The following is a 22,365-nucleotide window of genomic DNA, read 5'->3' on the forward strand; positions in this document are numbered from 1 at the left end:
GAGAGGATTAAAACCAGAATTCTAAGATTGAAATCAGAATTCTCAGTTTAAGCTCAAATCTCTGAGATTTAAGTATTTTTTTTAGATCAAAGTCAGAATTTTGGGATTAAATTTTAACCTTTTAGCAGGATTAATCAATGAATTCTGACTTTTTTCAGAATTTTGACTTGTATCTCAGATTCTGATTTTTATTTCAGAACTCTGACTTAGATCTCAGAAGTTTGACTTTGACCCCAGAATTTTTACTTAAAGCTGTAACTTTGATTTCCTAATTCTGACTTTAATGTTAGAAATCTGACTTTAATGTTTAATCTTGGAAAATAAAATTGCAATCCTAATCCATCTTTACTAGTTATTACCACACCAATAAGAGAAACAAGAGGAACAGAATCTTGTCGTGAATTTGTAGACATGTTATAGTTTACTGTAGGGCTGGGTAATTAATCAAAAATTAGATTAAATCACAATATGGCCTGCTGCAATTTTCAAATCCCAGAAGGTGCAATAATTTCTTAATGTGAAATCTGTGTCAAAATACCAGTTTGATTTTTTATTTTTATTTTATTATTATTATTATTTTATTTTTTTTTTTTTTTTTTGCTGCAGAGACATTATGCATTACATACCATGCAATTATTTAAGTGCCATTTTAGGAATGATCTACAAAAAAGCCAACTTTCTTCATTTTTGTACTTTTTTCTTACAAATGACATCAAAAATGACTCCCTTTCAGACAACAGTTCATATCCGATTTGCAACAAGAGTCAAAATCATCATATATAGATATTTTCTTCAAAATTGATCAGCCTTGTTTAATCTAATATTGTGTTGGTTATAATACAGTCATTTACTGCTGTTGTTTAAGAGAAAACACATAAAATGAGGAACTTGAGACATAATCACATATCAAATCGCAATATTGGGGAAAAATATCGCAGTTAGATTATTTTCCCAATAATACATAAAACATTACCTTTTTCTTTTAAACTGTGGTTATTCCAAACAGCTTGTTATAAACAGTGTGGTTTTATTTTGACAGGACGCCTCCTTCCTTCCGGTTCTGGATTTGAGCTTGACCTGCTGACAGCGTGACTGAAGATTTTCTCCTCAAAACCCACAAACGATGCAGAATCCGTCAACACTGAGCTTACAGCTTTAACATTAAACATGATGATGGATTTTATTTCATTCTGACCTTTGACCTGTGTAAATCTTTAATGTGTGTCCACGTGCAGGAAAGTGTCAGTGAGGAGTTTGACATCATGGGATTGTTTAGAGTCTGCTGCCACCTGCTGGGAGGTAATAGGAATAGCTGGTACAGGTGATTTTACACGTTTGACATGTTTCTGGCTGATCTGACATTTAAGTCAGATTTATCACTGAAGCTACAGGATGAGAGGAAGGCGCTGGTGTTAAATATCGTTTATTTATGAAAGACTGAACAGAAATTCTAGAAAATGTGTTCCACAGTTTCAAAGCATATTCTCAGAAAGTATCCCACAGCGTATACAAGTCTTTTCCAAATGTTTCAGTGAAACTGAAATAAGAAATGTTTTTAAAAAATTCCCAAGTCCTGGTAAATTTCTGATTCCGATTGAATTTTCAAACAATTCCCCCATAATTCTGAAGCCCCCTCCTTTAGAAATGTTAAAGAAATTTCCAGATAAGAATTCCATGATAATGATCCAAAATGCCCTAAACAATTTCCCTAATTCAAACAAATCCCCTGAAATTTCCATGGAAAAAAATTTCAAGGACACCACCAAAAGTTCCCAATGAAAATCCCCCAAAATCCACAAATGAAGTCCTCACTTTTTCACAAAAGTTCCCAAAGATTTCAAAGCATATTACCCGAAAAAACACTTGAATCAAATTCCCAAAAATTACAAATACACTTCCCAAGTTCCCATAAAACTGCCGAATATATCCCAACAAATTACTCCAAACTTTATATTTCCAATCAAAATACTCAATAATTTCAAATTCCCTCAATTTTCCATGAATACTCTTGAAAATATTATTCTAAAAATTAAATTTCCAAACAGCTACAGATTTTTTCCCCAAATTTCAACAAAAGTACCAAAAACATTCTAAGTAAATCCCCCCAACCTCCAATCAAATTCCCAAAAGTTCCAAATTTCCATGAAAATGTCTGAAATTTTAAAGCCAATTTCCCCAAAATCTTCCAACGCAACTCTCCAAAATACACAAACCTTTCACCATCAAATATCCCTAAAATATCCGTGGAAATTCCTGAAATCGTCATCACAGTTCATCCCAGCATTTGGATGGGAAGACTTCGACGTAAACGCAGATATCAGCTTCCTGTGTGGAAGGAAAGCCGAGACGGCGGCCCTGGTGTGGATGGTCTTTACTCTAAGTCTTTCTGTTATATTTGATTTCTAGTCTAAGTCTACATATTCTTCATCTGTCTCATTCTTTTTGTCTGATCTTCATCATCCTCTGCCTAACTTCCTGTTTTATGTTGTAATGTAAAACAAACCTGCTCCAACAGTGCTGCAGTAGGTAAACTGATGTCATTCAGTCCCAGCCTTCCTGAACTTTCTTCCACTTTTCTCTGATATTACTCTGCTGTATTAAACTTTAAAGAAACCACAGGAGCAGTGCTGATGCTGTTTGTCCCTTTTTATTACAAACCTTCTTTTCTTTTAGCCCAAAACATTTTTATAAAGAGAACATGCATAGAAATACAGCTGGTCTTTGTCCAACAGCCTCAGAACTCTCAGCGACTCTCGTCTTTAGTCTGTAAATCCGTGAGCCGAGCTTCAACACAGACGCTGATGGAGATTAGGCTCCCAGATCCGTTTACACCGCTGATTCATGCTGGAGAAGTCGTCTGCTTTGGTTGGTCTTAAATGTTCAACTCTAGAGCTCTTTTAGGCTCTAACATTTCTACTATTGTATGAAACTCTGATTCAGTGGAGGGTCTTTAGAAATCCTTGAAACCGATTGTCGACAAGCTGCAGATATTCTTCAACATAAACAGAAAACATGGCACTTAACAACCCGAACAGCCACAAAATGCATCAAGAATTATGGTGCCTTCAAACGGGCTCATGTTTAGCACGTCTCAAAGGAAATGGACCGTCATCATCCTCCTAGAATCGTTTACCTAGAATCGTCCTCCTACCATCGTCCTCCTAGAATCGTCCTTGTAGAATCGTACTCGTAGAATCGTCCACCTATAATCGTCCTCCTAGAACCGTCCTTGTAGAATCGTCCTAGAATGGTCCTCCTAGAATCATCTACCTAGAATTGTCCTCCTAGAATCATCTACCTAGAATTGTCCTCCTAGAATCGTACTCGTAGAATCGTCTACCTAGAATCGTCCACCTATAATCGTCCTCCTAGAACCGTCCTTGTAGAATCGTCCTAGAAATGTCCTCCTAGAATGGTCCTCCTAGAATCATCTACCTAGAATTGTCCTCCTAGAATCGTCCTCCTAGAATCATCTACCTAGAATTGTCCTCCTAGAATCGTCCAATTAGAACCATCCTCCTAGAATCGTCCTCTTCATGGTATCCATGACGGTGTAAGCTGAATGTCGAATGTTTTAGAGATGTATTAAAGATGGTGGAGCTCTCTGACATCAGATTGTAGCCACCAAAAGCAGCCATGGTGAGTTTTATTGGAGCTCGTCCTCTTTGTTTTCCAGTCCCCGTGTTATTTACAGTTTGCACTTTCAAATTTAAAGCCTTTTTCGGCATTAGTCTGACACAGTTACCACTAAACTCTACAACCCAGAGCCTTTCCTCTGCTCAGTGACTTACAAGGTCCATTTGAAGGCAGCATATTATTGCACAGTAACCCAAAAATTGCATATTTTCCTCAAAGTAACGAAGGGCAGTGAAGCCACAGTTCATGCACAAAAGAAAGAGCTACCCTACTATACAGAAAACACAACTCAAATGAAATAAAGCCAGTGTAAATACCAAACTCCAGCCAGGGTTATTAGCACAGTGAGCGTCAGAGATCCTGCAGAAGTTCTAAAAAAATATCCTAAAATTAAGATGCATAAGAATTCATAGTTTTCCTAAAAGTGATTGTCATCCTCAGGGAGATACAGTCTCTAAAAATATTCACAAATTTAGCTAAAAAAGAAATACAACTAAAGACAAATCTAAAAAACAAACGTGGTCCATTTTCTGGTTCTAGAATTGAAATGTCATCTCTCGTGGACCGTGCACGTTAAACAGAAATGGTTCATATATTTTAAAGCTTGCTTGTTTTTACTAACACTGGTTCATTTTGCAGACTTTCAGCTCTGCAGGTTTTTGTTTCAGCAGGACAAACTGGGTTGGACCCACATTTCCTAAAACATCTGATTCCATATTTAACAGAAATATTCATGAGTTGGAGCAAAAGTTCCTGACTTTGTGTCGTAAATGCAGTAAAACATCCTCTACCAGCTACACTACTAAACTGTTGGCAGCTCCAGAGCGCTGTCAGTAGTCGGACATTTCTATGACTCCTGATGAACGGTTAGGATAAAACAGGAGCTACCATATCCTCTGAGAGTATGGCTTTGTTTCCTCTGCTGCTCATGCAACTATCCTACACACTAGCTATGGACGCCAGCCTCCACAGAGGCCGACAGGAAGCACTTTGCTGTTTGGTTTTGGCTTTTAAAGCCCCTCTTCTGCTGGCATGGTGAGGATCTTTGTTTCATAAATCCCTGCTAGAGAGCGAGGCTGACGTGGCTTCTGATGAAGAGAAGAAGACTGAGATTTAAAATGAAAAAATAACATTATACCAGATTTTGTTTCCCCACACCACAATAGACCAGGTCTACATCAAGTATTCTAAAAGCTGGCCCTCTGAAAGTTCCACTGAGTGGACTTAGCCACTGTGACGTCCCCCACTGAGATCCTGCCGACAACGCCAGGTCGATGAAGAAATGACTAGAACACAGAGACAGAGGAGACGAGGAGACTCAGACAGCTGACTGTGTGTTAGAAAGGTTCACAGACTGAAGAAACAGCGCCTCCTATCTGACCAGAGCCAGTTCAGACTGTCAGCCCAGGACTAAGAGACTCCTGAGGTCCCTGATCCTGACCTTACAGCCTGACTGAAGTAACTGAACTATCCTCTGTGTGTCTGTGGAGCTGCAGAGTTATCAGAGACATAGAACCGACATTTCTAATAATGTCCAACACAGTCTTGGTTTTTGGAGCCAACAATGGTCAGACTTGATTAGAGATGCTTGATGATACAGCCTCTGCTGCTTTGGTATTTTTAGGTAAAATCTAAACTTTTATTTTTGACATTCTCAGTCAGAAGCTCAGAATCAGGAGCCAACGTCAACCAAACTCCAGCTGCTCTCTTCAGTCGACGTCCTCGTATCACCTGCTCACCTCACACCCATAAAGTCATCTTTCACATGAACTCTCATCCCCGTACTCAACCTGACAACACAAACACTCGTCCACACTCAGACATCTGAAATGTTCCTCCAGCTGATAAGAGGACCAGAACGTTCCAGCATTTTCTGTTCAAACAGTAGATGTTAATGGTGAGGATCTTGGGGCTGGTGCACTACAGGACGGCTGACTGCAGGGGACGCTGGTGTCGGTGAGCTCCTCCCTGGACAGCAGAAGAAGAGAGGGAGGAGGAAGAGGAAGTCAGAGGCTTCAGGACACCCCAACCAGGAGAGAAGGTGAGTTCACAGAAGCCTCCGGCGTTTTCACCTGAAACACAAACCAGATGTTAGGAATGATTCTGTATTTCTGCAGCAATAAACAGAAAATTGAAATTAAAAGAACCCAGAGGGGGAGGAAGGGCCAGACAGGTGGAAGGAGGCTCATAACAAGGTTAACCTGACATCCTCCCAGTCTCAGGTGGTCCAGTTCCACCAAGCAGTCCAGTCTGATTCAGATGGTTTGTACAGTTTGGCATGGTCTAGCATGGTTATTCTGCAGATATCTGACATAACAATACCAACATAAACTGATGTATACACACTGACCTATAGTAAAGATCACCAGTGTCTGCTGTCAGAGAGAGGCTGAGCCAATCAGAGCTGAGCAAGGAGTGGGGAAGTGGACAGGCTGGTGGTTGGTTTTTGTTTGGGGCCCTAAACAAACCTCCCACACCTGACAGAGCAGCTGTACTGATATTAAAGGCTGATACATGATTTAAACTGTTGAAATGTACTTCATTATGTTGGCTGTAAATATCAGCAGACATCCTTTTATCTGCCACACATCACCCCGGTCACACTGAGAGTCCATCCCTTTAGAACAGGGGTCGGGAACCCACAGCTCCGGGGTCACATGCGGCTCTTTTGCCCCTCCCAAGTGGCTCTCAGCAGCTGTGCCAAATTTGAAATAAAGGACATTTTTTTACATTAGAAGAATATTTTTGTAGTGCTATATAGAGATAGTTTTGTATATTTTATGCAGAAAAAGTAGCACTTTCATTCACTTCTAACTTTATTTTTACAAACAGGCCTATTTTATCAACTTAATATGTGTCATATCGTGCCTCTATGGTGCAGCGCATACTGTTGGTTTCCTGTCTTGGGAACAAAGGTGTGGACACTGTCTTGTCACAAATGACACCTGAAGCGAGAGTTTTGCTCATCACACAAGTTAATTTTTGAATTTCTGAAATCTGGTTTAGCAGCGAGAGGGAAGGTGAAAACGATGATCAACTTTGATAAGTTTCAGACTAAGCCGGTGCATCAGTCATTTGTGCTAGAAAAGATCAGGTTGTTGACGTTTGAGCTGGAAATGTCACACATAATATGGCGCTGTCCATGGTGCTGACATGTGTCACACATATAATGTGGCACTGTCCATGGTGCTGACATGTGTCACACATATAATGTGGCACTGTCCATGGTGCTGACACGTGTTCCTCATAAAATGTGGCGCTGTCCATGGTGCTGACATGTGTCACACATATAATGTGGAGTTGTCCATGGTGCAGACATGTGTCACTCATATAATGTGGAGCTGTCCATGGTGCTGACATGTGTCACTCATATAATGTGGCGCTGTCCATGGTGCTGACATGTGTCACACATATAATGTGGAGTTGTCCATGGTGCAGACATGTGTCACTCATATAATGTGGAGCTGTCCATGGTGCTGACATGTGTCACACATATAATGTGGCACTGTCCATGGTGCTGACACGTGTTCCTCATATAATGTGGCGCTGTCCATGGTGCTGACATGTGTCACACATATAATGTGGAGTTGTCCATGGTGCAGACATGTGTCACTCATATAATGTGGAGCTGTCCATGGTGCTGACATGTGTCACTCATATAATGTGGCGCTGTCCATGGTGCTGACATGTGTCACACATATAATGTGGAGTTGTCCATGGTGCAGACATGTGTCACTCATATAATGTGGAGCTGTCCATGGTGCTGACATGTGTCACTCATATAATGCGGCACTGTCCATGGTGCTGACACGTGTTCCTCATACAATGTGGCGCTGTCCATGGTGCTGACATGTGTCACACATATAATGTGGCACTGTCCATGGTGTTGACATGTGTCACACATATAATGTGGCACTGTCCATGGTGCAGACATGTGTCACTCATAAATGTGGCACTGTCCATGGTGCTGACAGGTGTCACTCATAAATGTGGCACTGTCCATGGTGTTGACATGTGTCACACATAAATGTGGCACTGTCCATGGTGTTGACATGTGTCACACATATAATGTGGCACTGTCCATGGTGCAGACATGTGTCACTCATAAATGTGGCACTGTCCATGGTGTTGACATGTGTCACACATATAATGTGGCACTGTCCATGGTGCAGACATGTGTCACACATATAATGTGGCACTGTCCATGGTGCAGACATGTGTCACTCATAAATGTGGCACTGTCCATGGTGCAGACATGTGTCACTCATAAATGTGGCACTGTCCATGGTGCTGACATGTGTCACTCATATAATATGGCACTGTCCATGGTGCTGACGTGTCACTCATAAATGGGGAGCTGTCCATGGTGCTGACATGTGTCACTCATATAATGTGGCACTGTCCATGGTGCTGACACGTGTTCCTCATATAATGTGGCGCTGTCCATGGTGCTGACATGTGTCACACATATAATGTGGAGTTGTCCATGGTGCAGACATGTGTCACTCATATAATGTGGCGCTGTCCATGGTGCTGACATGTGTCACACATATAATGTGGAGTTGTCCATGGTGCAGACATGTGTCACTCATATAATGTGGAGCTGTCCATGGTGCAGACATGTGTCACACATATAATGTGGAGTTGTCCATGGTGCAGACATGTGTCACTCATATAATGTGGAGCTGTCCATGGTGCTGACATGTGTCACACGTATAATGTGGAGTTGTCCATGGTGCAGACATGTGTCACTCATATAATGTGGAGCTGTCCATGGTGCTGACATGTGTCACTCATATAATGTGGAGCTGTCCATGGTGCTGACATGTGTCACTCATATAATGTGGCACTGTCCATGGTGCTGACACATGCCACACATATAATGGGGCACTGTCCATGGCACTGACATGTGTCACTCATACATGTGGCGCTGTCCATGGTGCAGACATGTGTCACTCATAAATGTGGCACTGTCCATGGTGCTGACATGTGTCACTCATATAATATGGCACTGTCCATGGTGCTGACGTGTCACTCATAAATGGGGAGCTGTCCATGGTGCTGACATGTGTCACTCATATAATGTGGAGTTGTCCATGGTGCTGACATGTGTCACACATATTATGTGGCACTGTCCATGGTGCTGACATGTGTCACTCATATAATGTGGCGCTGTCCATGGTGCAGACATGTGTCACTCATATAATGTGGAGCTGTCCATGGTGCAGACATGTGTCACACATATAATGTGGAGTTGTCCATGGTGCAGACATGTGTCACTCATATAATGTGGAGCTGTCCATGGTGCTGACATGTGTCACACATATAATGTGGAGTTGTCAATGGTGCAGACATGTGTCACTCATATAATGTGGAGCTGTCCATGGTGCTGACATGTGTCACTCATATAATGTGGAGCTGTCCATGGTGCTGACATGTGTCACTCATATAATGTGGCACTGTCCATGGTGCTGACACGTGTTCCTCATATAATGTGGCGCTGTCCATGGTGCTGACATGTGTCACACATATAATGTGGCATTGTCCATGGTGCTGACATGTGTCACACATATAATGTGGCACTGTCCATGGTGCTGACACATGCCACACATATAATGGGGCACTGTCCATGGCACTGACATGTGTCACTCATAAATGGGGAGCTGTCCATGGTGCTGACATGTGTCACTCATATAATGTGGAGTTGTCCATGGTGCTGACATGTGTCACACATATTATGTGGCACTGTCCATGGTGCTGACACGTGTCACTCACAGAGTGGGAGAAAGGCTGTAAACAGCTGATTCTACTCTCCCGTATATTTAATCTGGTTTGTCCTTCTGACTGTATTGTATAATGAAGTCTGTGACCCAGTGATCATAGATGCTGTTGTTTATTGATCATGCCAAACTCATCTTTCCCACTGCACACCTGTATGTGATGTAGACAGGCAGACAGCAGCATAGAGAGAGGAGATGAAGAGGAGAGGGTTTCTTCCATAGGTGAGCAGTAGGCCACATACCTCTGCTGAATCAGCTTTGTCGATAGACAAAGATTTAGGCTAACTGACAGCGTCACCTTCATTAGAAGGTTCAAATGTGTTTTGCAGCTCTTCAAAGATTTTCTGGAAGGGGGTTCCAGCAGAAATGTCTCTTTCAACCTAAAAGGTTCCTGACCCCTGCTCTAAAATATTAGCTCCTGTGCTTACTGCTGGGATGAAAAATAAACTATCAATGATTTAGTTAATTATGACCTAAAATCTTAATTTACCTCTGTTTCATTTTTGTCAAACAACACATTTTGTATCCATACTGCAGAAATATTTCCCCTGCAAACATGCTCTGCAGTTTTCCTGGTGTTGCATGGAGCTCTGCCTTTCTCGACCTTTTCCTCGTTGTCGTATTCATCCCTTAGTTTGCCTTTTGCAGCATGCATTAGCAGAGATTTAAACATGTGCATCCTAAAAACTCCCTCTTGAAAAATTCATTTCTTGAAATGCATGAATATTTCCTTGCATGCCAATAGTTGCTCTGGTAGTTTGTTATAATTGGCTTCAAACAAAGAGAAAAACATGGATCCTCCTATTGAAACCTTGCAGAATCAAAGTTTTCAGCTGTTATGATCAGGTTTTAAACCAAACACACGCAGCCTCAGGGCTGTTAGGATGTGAACACTGCACAGCAAAGCCTGGGGACTGTACCTTTACAGGACCAGGAGTGTGAGGAAGAGGAGGGTGGGGAGGAGCAGGTGAAGGGAGGGGGATTGGAGAGAGAAGCACGGTGAAGGGAAGAAATCCTGAGCTCGTTCTCCTGAGGAGACTCAGCCGGAGTCAAAAGAAAAGAGAAGAGACGTTTCACTTTCTGTTCTAAATTCAGCCCTGCAGCTACAGGCGGACTCTGTCAGCAATGTCATCAACTCACCTGTAGGTTTGTCTTCGCTTTCCTCAGCACGTCCCGGGTCCTCGACACTGCAGAAACAAAGAGACTGTGAGTGACTGGATTATTGAATTTCATTTAAAAATGGATTTCCCTGTGGTATTCTAGATTTGTGGCTGAACAGGACGAAGAGTGAACAGGAGCATGGGTGACTCACGCTGGCTGACGATAAAGTGCTCCATGCTATCTTTGGTGAGGTTGGAGCTCTTCAGTCTCTCCATGGCCTCCTTTAGAGCCTCCTCTTTATCAGCGAGCTTCAGACGGAGAGAGACGACCTCCTCCCTCAGAGACTGATCCTACGAACACACAAACATACAGTTGTTTCTAAATTAACAGGTAAAAAGCAACAGAAGTGGTCAGCTTTTGGATAAAGTCTGCGTTAAAGGAGGGAGTTTATTTAGCCCTAATACCCCCCCTAAATTTTGCACGTGCACATCTAGGAGTAGGGGTCCTGGTTTCTGTTGAATGGGGGGCTAAGGTGAAGTTCTAGGGCTACATGGACTGGTCCACACAGAGCATAAACTAAGATGAACCTGAGGGGTTGTTTCTTCTTCTTTGTCTTCATCTCAGCAGATTTACAAATGTGCAAATACTGCCACCTGCTGTATCAGACTGTGTACTACACATAGCGGACCAGTGTTGGGGGGGCGGTAACTCATGAAACAGTCATGTCAGATTTCAAAATTCCACTGGTTCTGCTCTCCCTATTATTTCATGGTGTTTAAATATAAACATGCTGCCTGGTCCGTCTATATTTCTCTTCTGTCCTATTATCTATTAGGGCCCGAGCACCGACCAAGGGTCGGCGAGGACCCTATTGGGTTTTGTTTGTCCAAAGAATTCAGGCAATTCGAAGCCTGTTTTCAGGGCCTCAATATATGTAAAAAAGTCCTTTTTATTTTCTCAAAAATTGTCCTCCGTGAGAAATAACCATCTGGTGGTGGCACGGTCCAAGTCCGTCACGCAGTTTTTTCTATGGGGCGCCAAAAGTGAGATAGGGCTGTGGGTAATATTTACGTGCATGAAACTCAGTACACATATGTATCATGATGAGACGCAAAAAAAAATCACATTGTTACCATCCTCTTAAACGTACAGGAACTGAACTACAGACACTGAAAGGTCAAAATCTGGTGTTTTTTGGCCTTTTTTTACTGACGGACACTTTGCGCATTTGAACGAACTCGTCCGAGGGTTTCCATCTGATTGACTCCAGAATTTTTTTACTCAAACTAGACAACCTTGAGACCCAAAGTTGTGCTCTTGGTGAGTTTTCACCCTAGGACAGCGACGTTATCGGAGCACAAACTTTTCAACTGTGAAATTACACCAATATTGCCTTTTAACATTTTAGTGTTTATTTCAATCATCACCAAACTCCACAATGATAATCGCACATTAGTCCTGAATACATTCATGTATCAATATCACTATTCTGTCACAGCGCCCCCCCTGCCAGGCGAACATTTGTACCACTGATTTTTGATGTGTTTTTCACGTGTTGCCACATAAAAAAATTTGTTTCTGGTCAAAAAAAGCCATAATTTAGGGGTCATATTTGAAAGAACTCTTCCAAGGGATTCCATCTGATTGACTCCAGATTTTTTTTTTACTCAAAGAAGACAACCTTGAGACCAAAAGTTGTGCTCTTGGTGAGTTTTCACCATAGGGCGGCGACATTATCGGAGCACAAACTTGAACTTCGTTTTTGTCAATTTTCAGCTGTGGAATTTCATCAATATTGCCTTTTAACTTTTTAGTGTTTATTTCAGTCATCACTAAACTTCACAAGGATAAATGCACATTGGTCCTGAATACATTCATGCATCAAGGTCATCACTTTGTCACAGCGCCCCCTTCTGTCGGTTGAACATTCGCTCCACTGATTTTTCATGTGTTTTTCATGAGTTGTAAACAAAAAAATCAGCCCCAGCACACTGTTCCGCTCAGGGTTATAATTTTTAGTATGCATGTAGATCATCAACAGACCGACTTAAAAGCCTCTTGGACCCATGTCAAAATCCCAACAGGAAGTCCACCAGCTTCATCGCAATATTACAATAAGAAGTTTTTGATGGTGACAGATGAATGTAACACCTTCTAACTTTTTTAAAATTTCATTCTATGTTCTTCAAAATTCTCTAGCAAGACAACAGTGTCACACTGAACTCACCTACATACAAAAAAATCATCATAGCGCCCCCTACTGACAATAGGAAGTAACACCAGGGAGTCATATCTTCAGTCCTCTTGCTGTACTTTACCTTTTAAGCTCTGATTTAGAAAGACAACCTCAATATTTTTTTTTCACAACAGAGGCTTTTTTTGAAGGATGTCTCAGTGGAGACAGCAAGCACTTCAATATTTTGTCAACTTGCCAGGAATTATGTGTAACTTTCATACTGAACATGTGATTACCTTCAAATTTCCCATAATCAAGGTCATAGTTTTTTCTTCCTATCACTGATTTCAACCAACCAAGCTCAGACTTGGATAGAAACGCCCCAATATTTGTTCCCAACACTGACATGTCATGTATTTAATTATTTCTTCCTTTATTTGTTTAATTATTCATTCTCTTTGTTATTCACAAAATAATTTCTTTTCCCCCTCAGCAAATCTGGGGTGGAATGAGTCTGTGGTAACAGACGGTTTCTTAATTATTTCAATTTGAAGTTAGGCAGTTGCACAATGAATATGGCATATTTGAGAAGGCTTTTATTTTGAAATTTTACATCAGATTGCCTTGTTACTTTGCCAGATGTACTGTGGGGTTTCCAACTATCCCTCTAAGGTGAAATGAGTCTGTGGTAACATGGGGTTTCCTCACTACACTACTCACTACACAAGTTTGCTTACACCCCACTATAACAACACCGGGGCCACTGGCCCACACCCTTCAGCCCTTCAGTGCCGCTTGCAGCCCTAGTTATCTCTTATAATTATTTATATTATTTTCTGATGTAGCGTTGGTTTCCTGACCTGTTTGGTTTCTGTCTTGTCGGGCAGAGCTGCTCTCCAGAACATTCTGAGCAGAGCGTCTGACTCCTCCAGGATCTCTCGAAGGGTTTTGATGTCAGAAAGAAGCTTCCGGACAGAGCTGGAGTCTGAAAGCTGAGAGACAAAAAGAACAACATGCTAGGGTTAAAAACCCTGTGAAGGGAAAATAAATCTGTACTTAGGTTTGTTGTATGACAGCTCACTGTGTTATAAACCTCTAAATCAAATTTCAGTCAGATAAAACTTCTCTAAGTTTATAAAATTAAACTTCAAAATCATGAAAATGAGGCCATAAAATCTGCTCCAGGATGGTGTGGGCGTGTCTGTTGAATGAGGTGAAGCCACACCCACTCAGGAGAAATATGATCCTCTCAGATTTAAAAAATGATACAATCTGATTGGAGTAAAGCGCTCACACTATTAGACCCGCCCCTTGACCTTAGCTACCTCAGCTAACAACAGACTGGACTGAGATGAACTGCTCTGTGGTTTTAGATTGGAGTGTTAGAGGGGCGGGGCCATTATGTGGGCTCATGACATCATCATCATAATAATAATAATAATAAATTTTATTTTTAACGCACTTTATATTTTTAAAGAAAATCTCAAAATGCTACAGGGTTAAAAACAAGATAAAAACAGATAAGAGCACATAGCAAATACACAATGATAAAACAACAGCAAGGTGAGTGAGTCCAGCTAAAAGCTTTTCTGAAGAGGTAGGTTTTTAGTCCACGCTTAAAAGCATCAACAGTCTGTGGAGCCCTCAGGTCGTCTGGGAGGGCGTTCCACAGACTGGGAGCGGCTGAAGAGAAAGCCCGATCCCCCATGGTGCGGAGCTTTGTCTTTGGGGGTTTGAGGAGGTAGTTGCCTGTGGAACGGAGTGTCCGTGAGGAGGTCTGTGGGGTGAGGAGGTCTGTGGGGTGAGGAGGTCCTTAAGGTGGGGGGGGGCATGTCCATGGATGCACTGGTGAGTGAGGAGGGAAACTTTGTATTCAATCCGGAGTGGGACAGGGAGCCAGTGGAGTGATTTGAGGATGGAGTGATGTGATCGTACTTTCACACCCTCATCAGGATCCTGGCCGCGCTGCTCTGAATGTATTGAAGCCTACTGAGGCTCTGGCCAGGGATCCCGATGAGGAGTGTGTTGCAGTAATCCAGCCTGGAGGAGACAAAAGCGTGGATGAGCTTTTCAGCATCGGAGAGAGTGAGAGTGGGTCGGAGTTTGGCGATGTTCCGGAGGTGGAAGAAGGATGTCTTGCAGAGGTGGTTGATGTGCATCTCGAAAGAGAGGTGGGTATCCATTCGAACACCCAAGTTGGTGACTGTTTTGGAGAGGGGTATGTTTTGGCCGGAGAAGGTGATGCTGGTGATGGAGGATAAGCGGACCTGGTGTGGAGTGCCAATCAGGATGGCTTCTGTCTTTGAGCAGTTTAACTGGAGGAAGTTAAGCTTCATCCATGCTTCAATCTCCTCCAGGCAGGTGGTCAGGGTGGAAAGTGGCAGTGGTGCAGAAGGGGTGGGGGTACTTTTAGGTAAAGCTGTGTGTCATCAGCATAGCAGTGGAATGAGATCCCATGCCTGCTGATGACATGGCCAAGGGGAAGCATATAGAGGGTGAAGAGGGTGGGGCCCAACACTGATCCCTGGGGGACACCGTAGGTGACACTGTGGGTATGGGATTTGGCCTGACCTAGAGCAACATATTCAGTTCTGTCAGTGAGGTATGATGTGAACCAGCTGAGGGCTGTGTCTGTGAGGTGGTGAAGGAGGATGTTGTGGTCCACAGTGTCAAATGCCGCTGTAAGGTCCAGGAGAATGAGGAGGGATGGGGAACCAGTGTCAGCTGTCATCAGGAGGTCGTTGGTGACCCCTACTAGAGCCGTTTCTGTGCTGTGTGCAGGGCGGAAACCAGACTGAAATTTTTCAAACAGACTGTTGTTTTTTAGGTGATGATGGATTTGAATGGAAACTGCTTTTTCCAGTACTTTGGAAAGGAATAGAAGGTTGGAGATTGGTCTGTAGTTGGAGAGGATTTCTGGGTCTAATGTAGGTTTTTTGAGGAGTGGCCTGATGACAGCAGTTTTCAGTTGAGGTGGAACATGGCCGGCCTGTAGGGCGTGGTTTATGATAGAGGTGATGAGTGGACTGATAGCAGTGAGGTTTGACTTCACCAAAGCAGTGGGGAAGGGGTCAAGAACACAGGTGGATGCCTTCATTTTCCTGATGATGTCCTCAACCTCCTGCTGTGAGATGACATGAAAGCAGCAGAGGGGTTGGGCTGTCTGAGGCTGGAGTTCAGTCAGGACTGGTGGGGTGGTGGAACTGGAGAGGAGAGAGCGGATGGTATCTACCTTCTTTCTAAAAAAGGCGATGTAGCTGTTGCAACTCTCCTCTGTGGCCTCCAAGTGCGTGGGAGTTTGTGGTTTGAGAAGGAGATTTATGGTAGAGAAAAGTTGCTTGGAGTTTCCAGGGTTATTGTTGATCATGTTAGAATAGAATTTTGACCGTGCATCCTTCAGGGACTTTGCATAGACCCTCTGATGCTCCCTGTAGGCTTGTGCACCATCAAACCAGATGCATTAGAGCGCCGCTCTAGGACACGCCCAGCCGTCTTCATCTTCCGCAGCTTGCCGTTATACCAGGGCGCTGAGCGTGCAAAGGTGACTGTTCGTGACTTGACGGGGGCGTGAAGGTCCAAGAGAGAGCTCAACGACTGGTTGTAAAAGTCAACTGACTCTGAGACTGAGGAGAGGTGTTGGATGTCCAGGGTCAGAGTGTCCGGGTTGATGTCCTTCAGGTTTCTGAAATGGATCTGCTGTTTGGATTTGGTATAAGGGAAGGGGAATGGCAGCTCCACTGAGATGGACTTATGATCTGACACACCCAGATCGTACACCAGTAGCTTATTGACAGGGGTGGAGTTTGTGATAACCAGATCGAGTGTGTGTCCCCTGGAATGCGTGGGGACATCAACGTGCTGTTTGAGGTTTAGGCAGTCCAGTAGTTGGAGGAACTCATCAGTCCACATATTGGCCCCGCCCACATAAAACCCAGCCAGGAAAAAGGTAAAAAACTTTCTAACAGTCTAAATCCAGAATTCAGTCTCATGTAGATCTCAGAGTTTTCACGTATATAGAAACCAGATTCACACATTTCTAGAGAGTTCAGACACAAACTTAGATTTGACTTTACAGGGACTTTAACTGATCATCTCTATCAGCCAATCATCAGTCGTCTAATTTATACACATAACACACAGTAGTACTGATGTAAACTATTCAGACATCAAGGACACAAACATAAAAATATCAATGGCAAATGAAAACCAGAACACGTGAATGGAGAGAGACAGCGACGTCTCCTTGGCCCTAAAGGTTTGTCAACACATCGCCTGTTGGCCTGTGGACGTCTCCACTCCTACAAGCCTACGCTGCAGTCTGCTGAAGACGGGACTTCACTGTGACTTAAAGCAGACATGATGAAGACCATGATGAAGGCCATGATGAAGACCATGATGAAGACCATGATGAAGACCATGATGAAGACCATGATGAAGGCCCTGATGAAGGCCATGATGAAGACCATGATGAAGGCCCTGATGAAGACCATGATGAAGGCCATGATGAAGACCATGATGAAGGCCATGATGAAGACCATGATAAAGACTATGATGAAGGCCCTGATGAAGACCATGCTGAAGACCATGATGAAGACCATGATGAAGGCCATGATGAAGACCATGATAAAGACTATGATGAAGGCCCTGATGAAGACCATGCTGAAGACCATGATGAAGACCCTGATGAAGGCCATGATGAAGACCATGATGAAGGCCCTGATGAAGACCATGATGAAGACCATGTTGAAGACCATGATGAAGACCATGATGAAGACCATGATGAAGACCATGATGAAGACCCTGATGAAGGCCATGATGAAGACCATGATGAAGGCCACGATGAAGACCATGATGAAGGCCATGATGAAGACCATGATGAAGGCCATGATGAAGGCCCTGATGAAGGCCATGATGAAGACCATGATGAAGGCCATGATGAAGACCATGATGAAGGCCATGATGAAGACCATGATAAAGACTATGATGAAGGCCCTGATGAAGACCATGCTGAAGACCATGATGAAGACCCTGATGAAGGCCATGATGAAGACCATGATGAAGGCCCTGATGAAGACCATGATGAAGACCATGATGAAGACCATGATGAAGACCATGATGAAGACCATGATGAAGACCATGATGAAGACCCTGATGAAGGCCATGATGAAGACCATGATGAAGGCCATGATGAAGACCATGATGAAGGCCATGATGAAGACCATGATGAAGACCATGATGAAGGCCCTGATGAAGACCATGATGAAGACCATGATGAAGACCATGATGAAGACCATGATGAAGGCCATGATGAAGACCATGATGAAGACCATGATGAAGGCCATGATGAAGGCCATGATGAAGACCATGATGAAGGCCATGATGAAGACCATGATGAAGACCATGATGAAGACCATGATGAAGACCATGATGAAGACCATGATGAAGACCATGATGAAGGCCATGATGAAGACCATGATAAAGACTATGATGAAGGCCCTGATGAAGACCATGCTGAAGACCATGATGAAGACCATGATGAAGGCCATGATGAAGGCCCTGATGAAGGCCATGATGAAGACCATGATGAAGGCCCTGATGAAGACCATGATGAAGACCATGTTGAAGACCATGATGAAGACCATGATGAAGACCATGATGAAGACCATGATGAAGGCCATGATGAAGGCCATGATGAAGACCATGATGAAGACCATGATGAAGACCATGATGAAGACCATGATGAAGACCATGATGAAGACCATGATGAAGACCATGATGAAGGCCATGATGAAGACCATGATAAAGACTATGATGAAGGCCCTGATGAAGACCATGTTGAAGACCATGATGAAGGCCCTGATGAAGACCATGTTGAAGACCATGATGAAGGCCATGATGAAGACCATGATGAAGACCATGATGAAGACCATGCTGAAGACCATGATGAAGACCATGATGAAGACCATGATGAAGACCCTGATGAAGGCCATGATGAAGACCATGATGAAGGCCACGATGAAGACCATGATGAAGGCCATGATGAAGACCATGATGAAGGCCATGATGAAGGCCCTGATGAAGGCCATGATGAAGACCATGATGAAGGCCATGATGAAGACCATGATGAAGGCCATGATGAAGACCATGATGAAGACCATGATGAAGACCATGCTGAAGACCATGATGAAGGCCCTGATGAAGGCCATGATGAAGACCATGATGAAGGCCATGATGAAGACCATGATAAAGACTATGATGAAGGCCCTGATGAAGACCATGCTGAAGACCATGATGAAGACCATGATGAAGGCCATGATGAAGACCATGATAAAGACTATGATGAAGGCCCTGATGAAGACCATGCTGAAGACCATGATGAAGACCATGATGAAGGCCATGATGAAGGCCCTGATGAAGGCCATGATGAAGACCATGATGAAGGCCCTGATGAAGGCCATGATGAAGACCATGATGAAGGCCCTGATGAAGACCATGATGAAGACCATGTTGAAGACCATGATGAAGACCATGATGAAGACCATGATGAAGACCATGATGAAGACCCTGATGAAGGCCATGATGAAGACCATGATGAAGGCCATGATGAAGACCATGATGAAGGCCATGATGAAGACCATGATGAAGACCATGATGAAGGCCCTGATGAAGACCATGATGAAGGCCATGATGAAGACCATGATGAAGGCCATGATGAAGACCATGATAAAGACTATGATGAAGGCCCTGATGAAGACCATGCTGAAGACCATGATGAAGACCATGATGAAGGCCATGATGAAGGCCATGATGAAGACCATGATGAAGGCCCTGATGAAGGCCCTGATGAAGACCATGATGAAGACCATGATGAAGGCCATGATGAAGACCATGATGAAGGCCCTGATGAAGACCATGATGAAGACCATGTTGAAGACCATGATGAAGACCATGATGAAGACCATGATGAAGACCATGATGAAGGCCATGATGAAGACCATGATGAAGGCCATGATGAAGACTATGTTGAAGACAATGATGAAGGCCATGATGAAGACTATGTTGAAGACCATGATGAAGACCATGCTGAAGACCATGATGAAGGCCATGATGAAGACCATGATGAAGGCCATGATGAAGGCCATGATGAAGACTATGATGAAGACCATGATGAAGGCCATGATAAAGGCCATGATGAAGACCATGATGAAGACCATGATGAAGGCCATGATGAAGACTATGTTGAAGACCATGATGAAGACCATGATGAAGACCATGATGAAGGCCATGATGAAGACCATGATGAAGGCCATGATGAAGGCCATGATGAAGACTATGATGAAGACCATGATGAAGGCCATGATAAAGGCCATGATGAAGACCATGATGAAGACCATGATGAAGGCCATGATGAAGACTATGTTGAAGACCATGATGAAAACCATGATGAAGGCCATGATGAAGACCATGATGAAGACCATGATGAAGGCCATGATGAAGACCATGATGAAGACTATGATGAAGACCATGATGAAGACCATGATGAAGACCATGATGAAGACTTGTTGAAGACCATGATGAAGACCATGATGAAGACCATGATGAAGGCCATGATGAAGACCATGATGAAGGCCATGATGAAGGCCATGATGAAGACTATGATGAAGACCATGATGAAGGCCATGATAAAGGCCATGATGAAGACCATGATGAAGACCATGATGAAGGCCATGATGAAGACTATGTTGAAGACCATGATGAAAACCATGATGAAGGCCATGATGAAGACCATGATGAAGACTATGATGAAGACCATGATGAAGACCATGATGAAGGCCATGATGAAGACTATGTTGAAGACCATGATGAAAACCATGATGAAGGCCATGATGAAGACTATGTTGAAGACCATGATGAAAACCATGATGAAGGCCATGATGAAGACCATGATGAAGACTATGATGAAGACCATGATGAAGACCATGATGAAGGCCATGATGAAGGCCATGATGAAGACCATGATGAAGACCATGATGAAGGCCATGATGAAGACCATGATGAAGACTATGATGAAGACCATGATGAAGACCATGTTGAAGACCATGATGAAGGCCGTGATGAAGACTATGATGAAGACCATGATGAAGGCCATGATGAAGACTATGATGAAGACCATGATGAAGACCATGTTGAAGACCATGATGAAGGCCGTGATGAAGACCATGTTGAAGACCATGATGAAGACCATGTTGAAGACCATGATGAAGGCCGTGATGAAGACCATGATGAAGACCATGTTGAAGACCATGATGAAGGCTGTGATGAAGGCCATGATGAAGACCATGTTGAAGACCATGATGAAGGCTGTGATGAAGACCATGATGAAGACCATGTTGAAGACCATGATGAAGGCTGTGATGAAGGCCATGATGAAGACCATGATGAAGACCATGTTGAAGACCATGATGAAGGCTGTGATGAAGACCATGATGAAGACCATGTTGAAGACCATGATGAAGGCTGTGATGAAGGCCATGATGAAGACCATGATGAAGACCATGTTGAAGACCATGATGAAGACCATGTTGAAGACCATGATGAAGACCATGTTGAAGACCATGATGAAGACCATGTTGAAGACCATGATGAAGGCTGTGATGAAGGCCATGATGAAGACCATGTTGAAGGCCATGATGAAGGCCGTGATGAAGACTATGATGAAGACCATGATGAAGACCATGTTGAAGGCCATGATGAAGGCCGTGATGAAGACCATGATGAAGGCCGTGATGAAGACTATGATGAAGACCATGATGAAGACCATGATGAAGGCCATGATGAAGACTATGTTGAAGACCATGATGAAAACCATGATGAAGGCCATGATGAAGACTATGTTGAAGACCATGATGAAAACCATGATGAAGGCCATGATGAAGACCATGATGAAGACTATGATGAAGACCATGATGAAGACCATGATGAAGGCCATGATGAAGGCCATGATGAAGACCATGATGAAGACCATGTTGAAGGCCATGATGAAGACCATGATGAAGACTATGATGAAGACCATGATGAAGACCATGTTGAAGACCATGATGAAGGCCGTGATGAAGACTATGATGAAGACCATGATGAAGGCCATGATGAAGACTATGATGAAGACCATGATGAAGACCATGTTGAAGACCATGATGAAGGCCGTGATGAAGACCATGTTGAAGACCATGATGAAGACCATGTTGAAGACCATGATGAAGGCCGTGATGAAGACCATGATGAAGACCATGTTGAAGACCATGATGAAGGCTGTGATGAAGGCCATGATGAAGACCATGTTGAAGACCATGATGAAGGCTGTGATGAAGACCATGATGAAGACCATGTTGAAGACCATGATGAAGGCTGTGATGAAGGCCATGATGAAGACCATGATGAAGACCATGTTGAAGACCATGATGAAGGCTGTGATGAAGACCATGATGAAGACCATGTTGAAGACCATGATGAAGGCTGTGATGAAGGCCATGATGAAGACCATGATGAAGACCATGTTGAAGACCATGATGAAGACCATGTTGAAGACCATGATGAAGGCCATGATGAAGACCATGATGAAGGCCATGATGAAGACTATGTTGAAGACAATGATGAAGGCCATGATGAAGACTA

The 22,365-nt window shown here is 43.2% G+C and overlaps 1 protein-coding gene across 9 annotated transcripts in view; it reads right to left on the minus strand.

The window, feature by feature from the left end:
- Nucleotides 1-2,638: 2,638 nt before the first annotated feature.
- Nucleotides 2,639-22,365, minus strand: part of LOC121512006 (phosphodiesterase 4D interacting protein) — a 171,883-nt gene continuing 152,156 nt past the window's right edge. For 6 of the 9 annotated variants that reach the window (XM_041790942.1, XM_041790941.1, XM_041790939.1 and 3 more), the window contains 5 exons: nt 13,554-13,685; nt 10,729-10,867; nt 10,557-10,603; nt 10,337-10,454; nt 2,639-5,708 (listed from right to left, as the gene is read on the minus strand). In XM_041790942.1, the coding sequence (XP_041646876.1) occupies nt 5,557-5,708; nt 10,337-10,454; nt 10,557-10,603; nt 10,729-10,867; nt 13,554-13,685 (588 nt within the window). In that variant the 3' untranslated portion in view covers nt 2,639-5,556. The remainder of the gene's footprint in view (nt 5,709-10,336; nt 10,455-10,556; nt 10,604-10,728; nt 10,868-13,553; nt 13,686-22,365) is intronic. The other 3 variants (XM_041790938.1, XM_041790937.1, XM_041790940.1) reach the window with 2 other exon arrangements.

This window comes from Cheilinus undulatus, linkage group 7 (assembly GCF_018320785.1).
Source record: "Cheilinus undulatus linkage group 7, ASM1832078v1, whole genome shotgun sequence".
Classification (NCBI taxonomy): domain Eukaryota; kingdom Metazoa; phylum Chordata; class Actinopteri; order Labriformes; family Labridae; genus Cheilinus; species Cheilinus undulatus.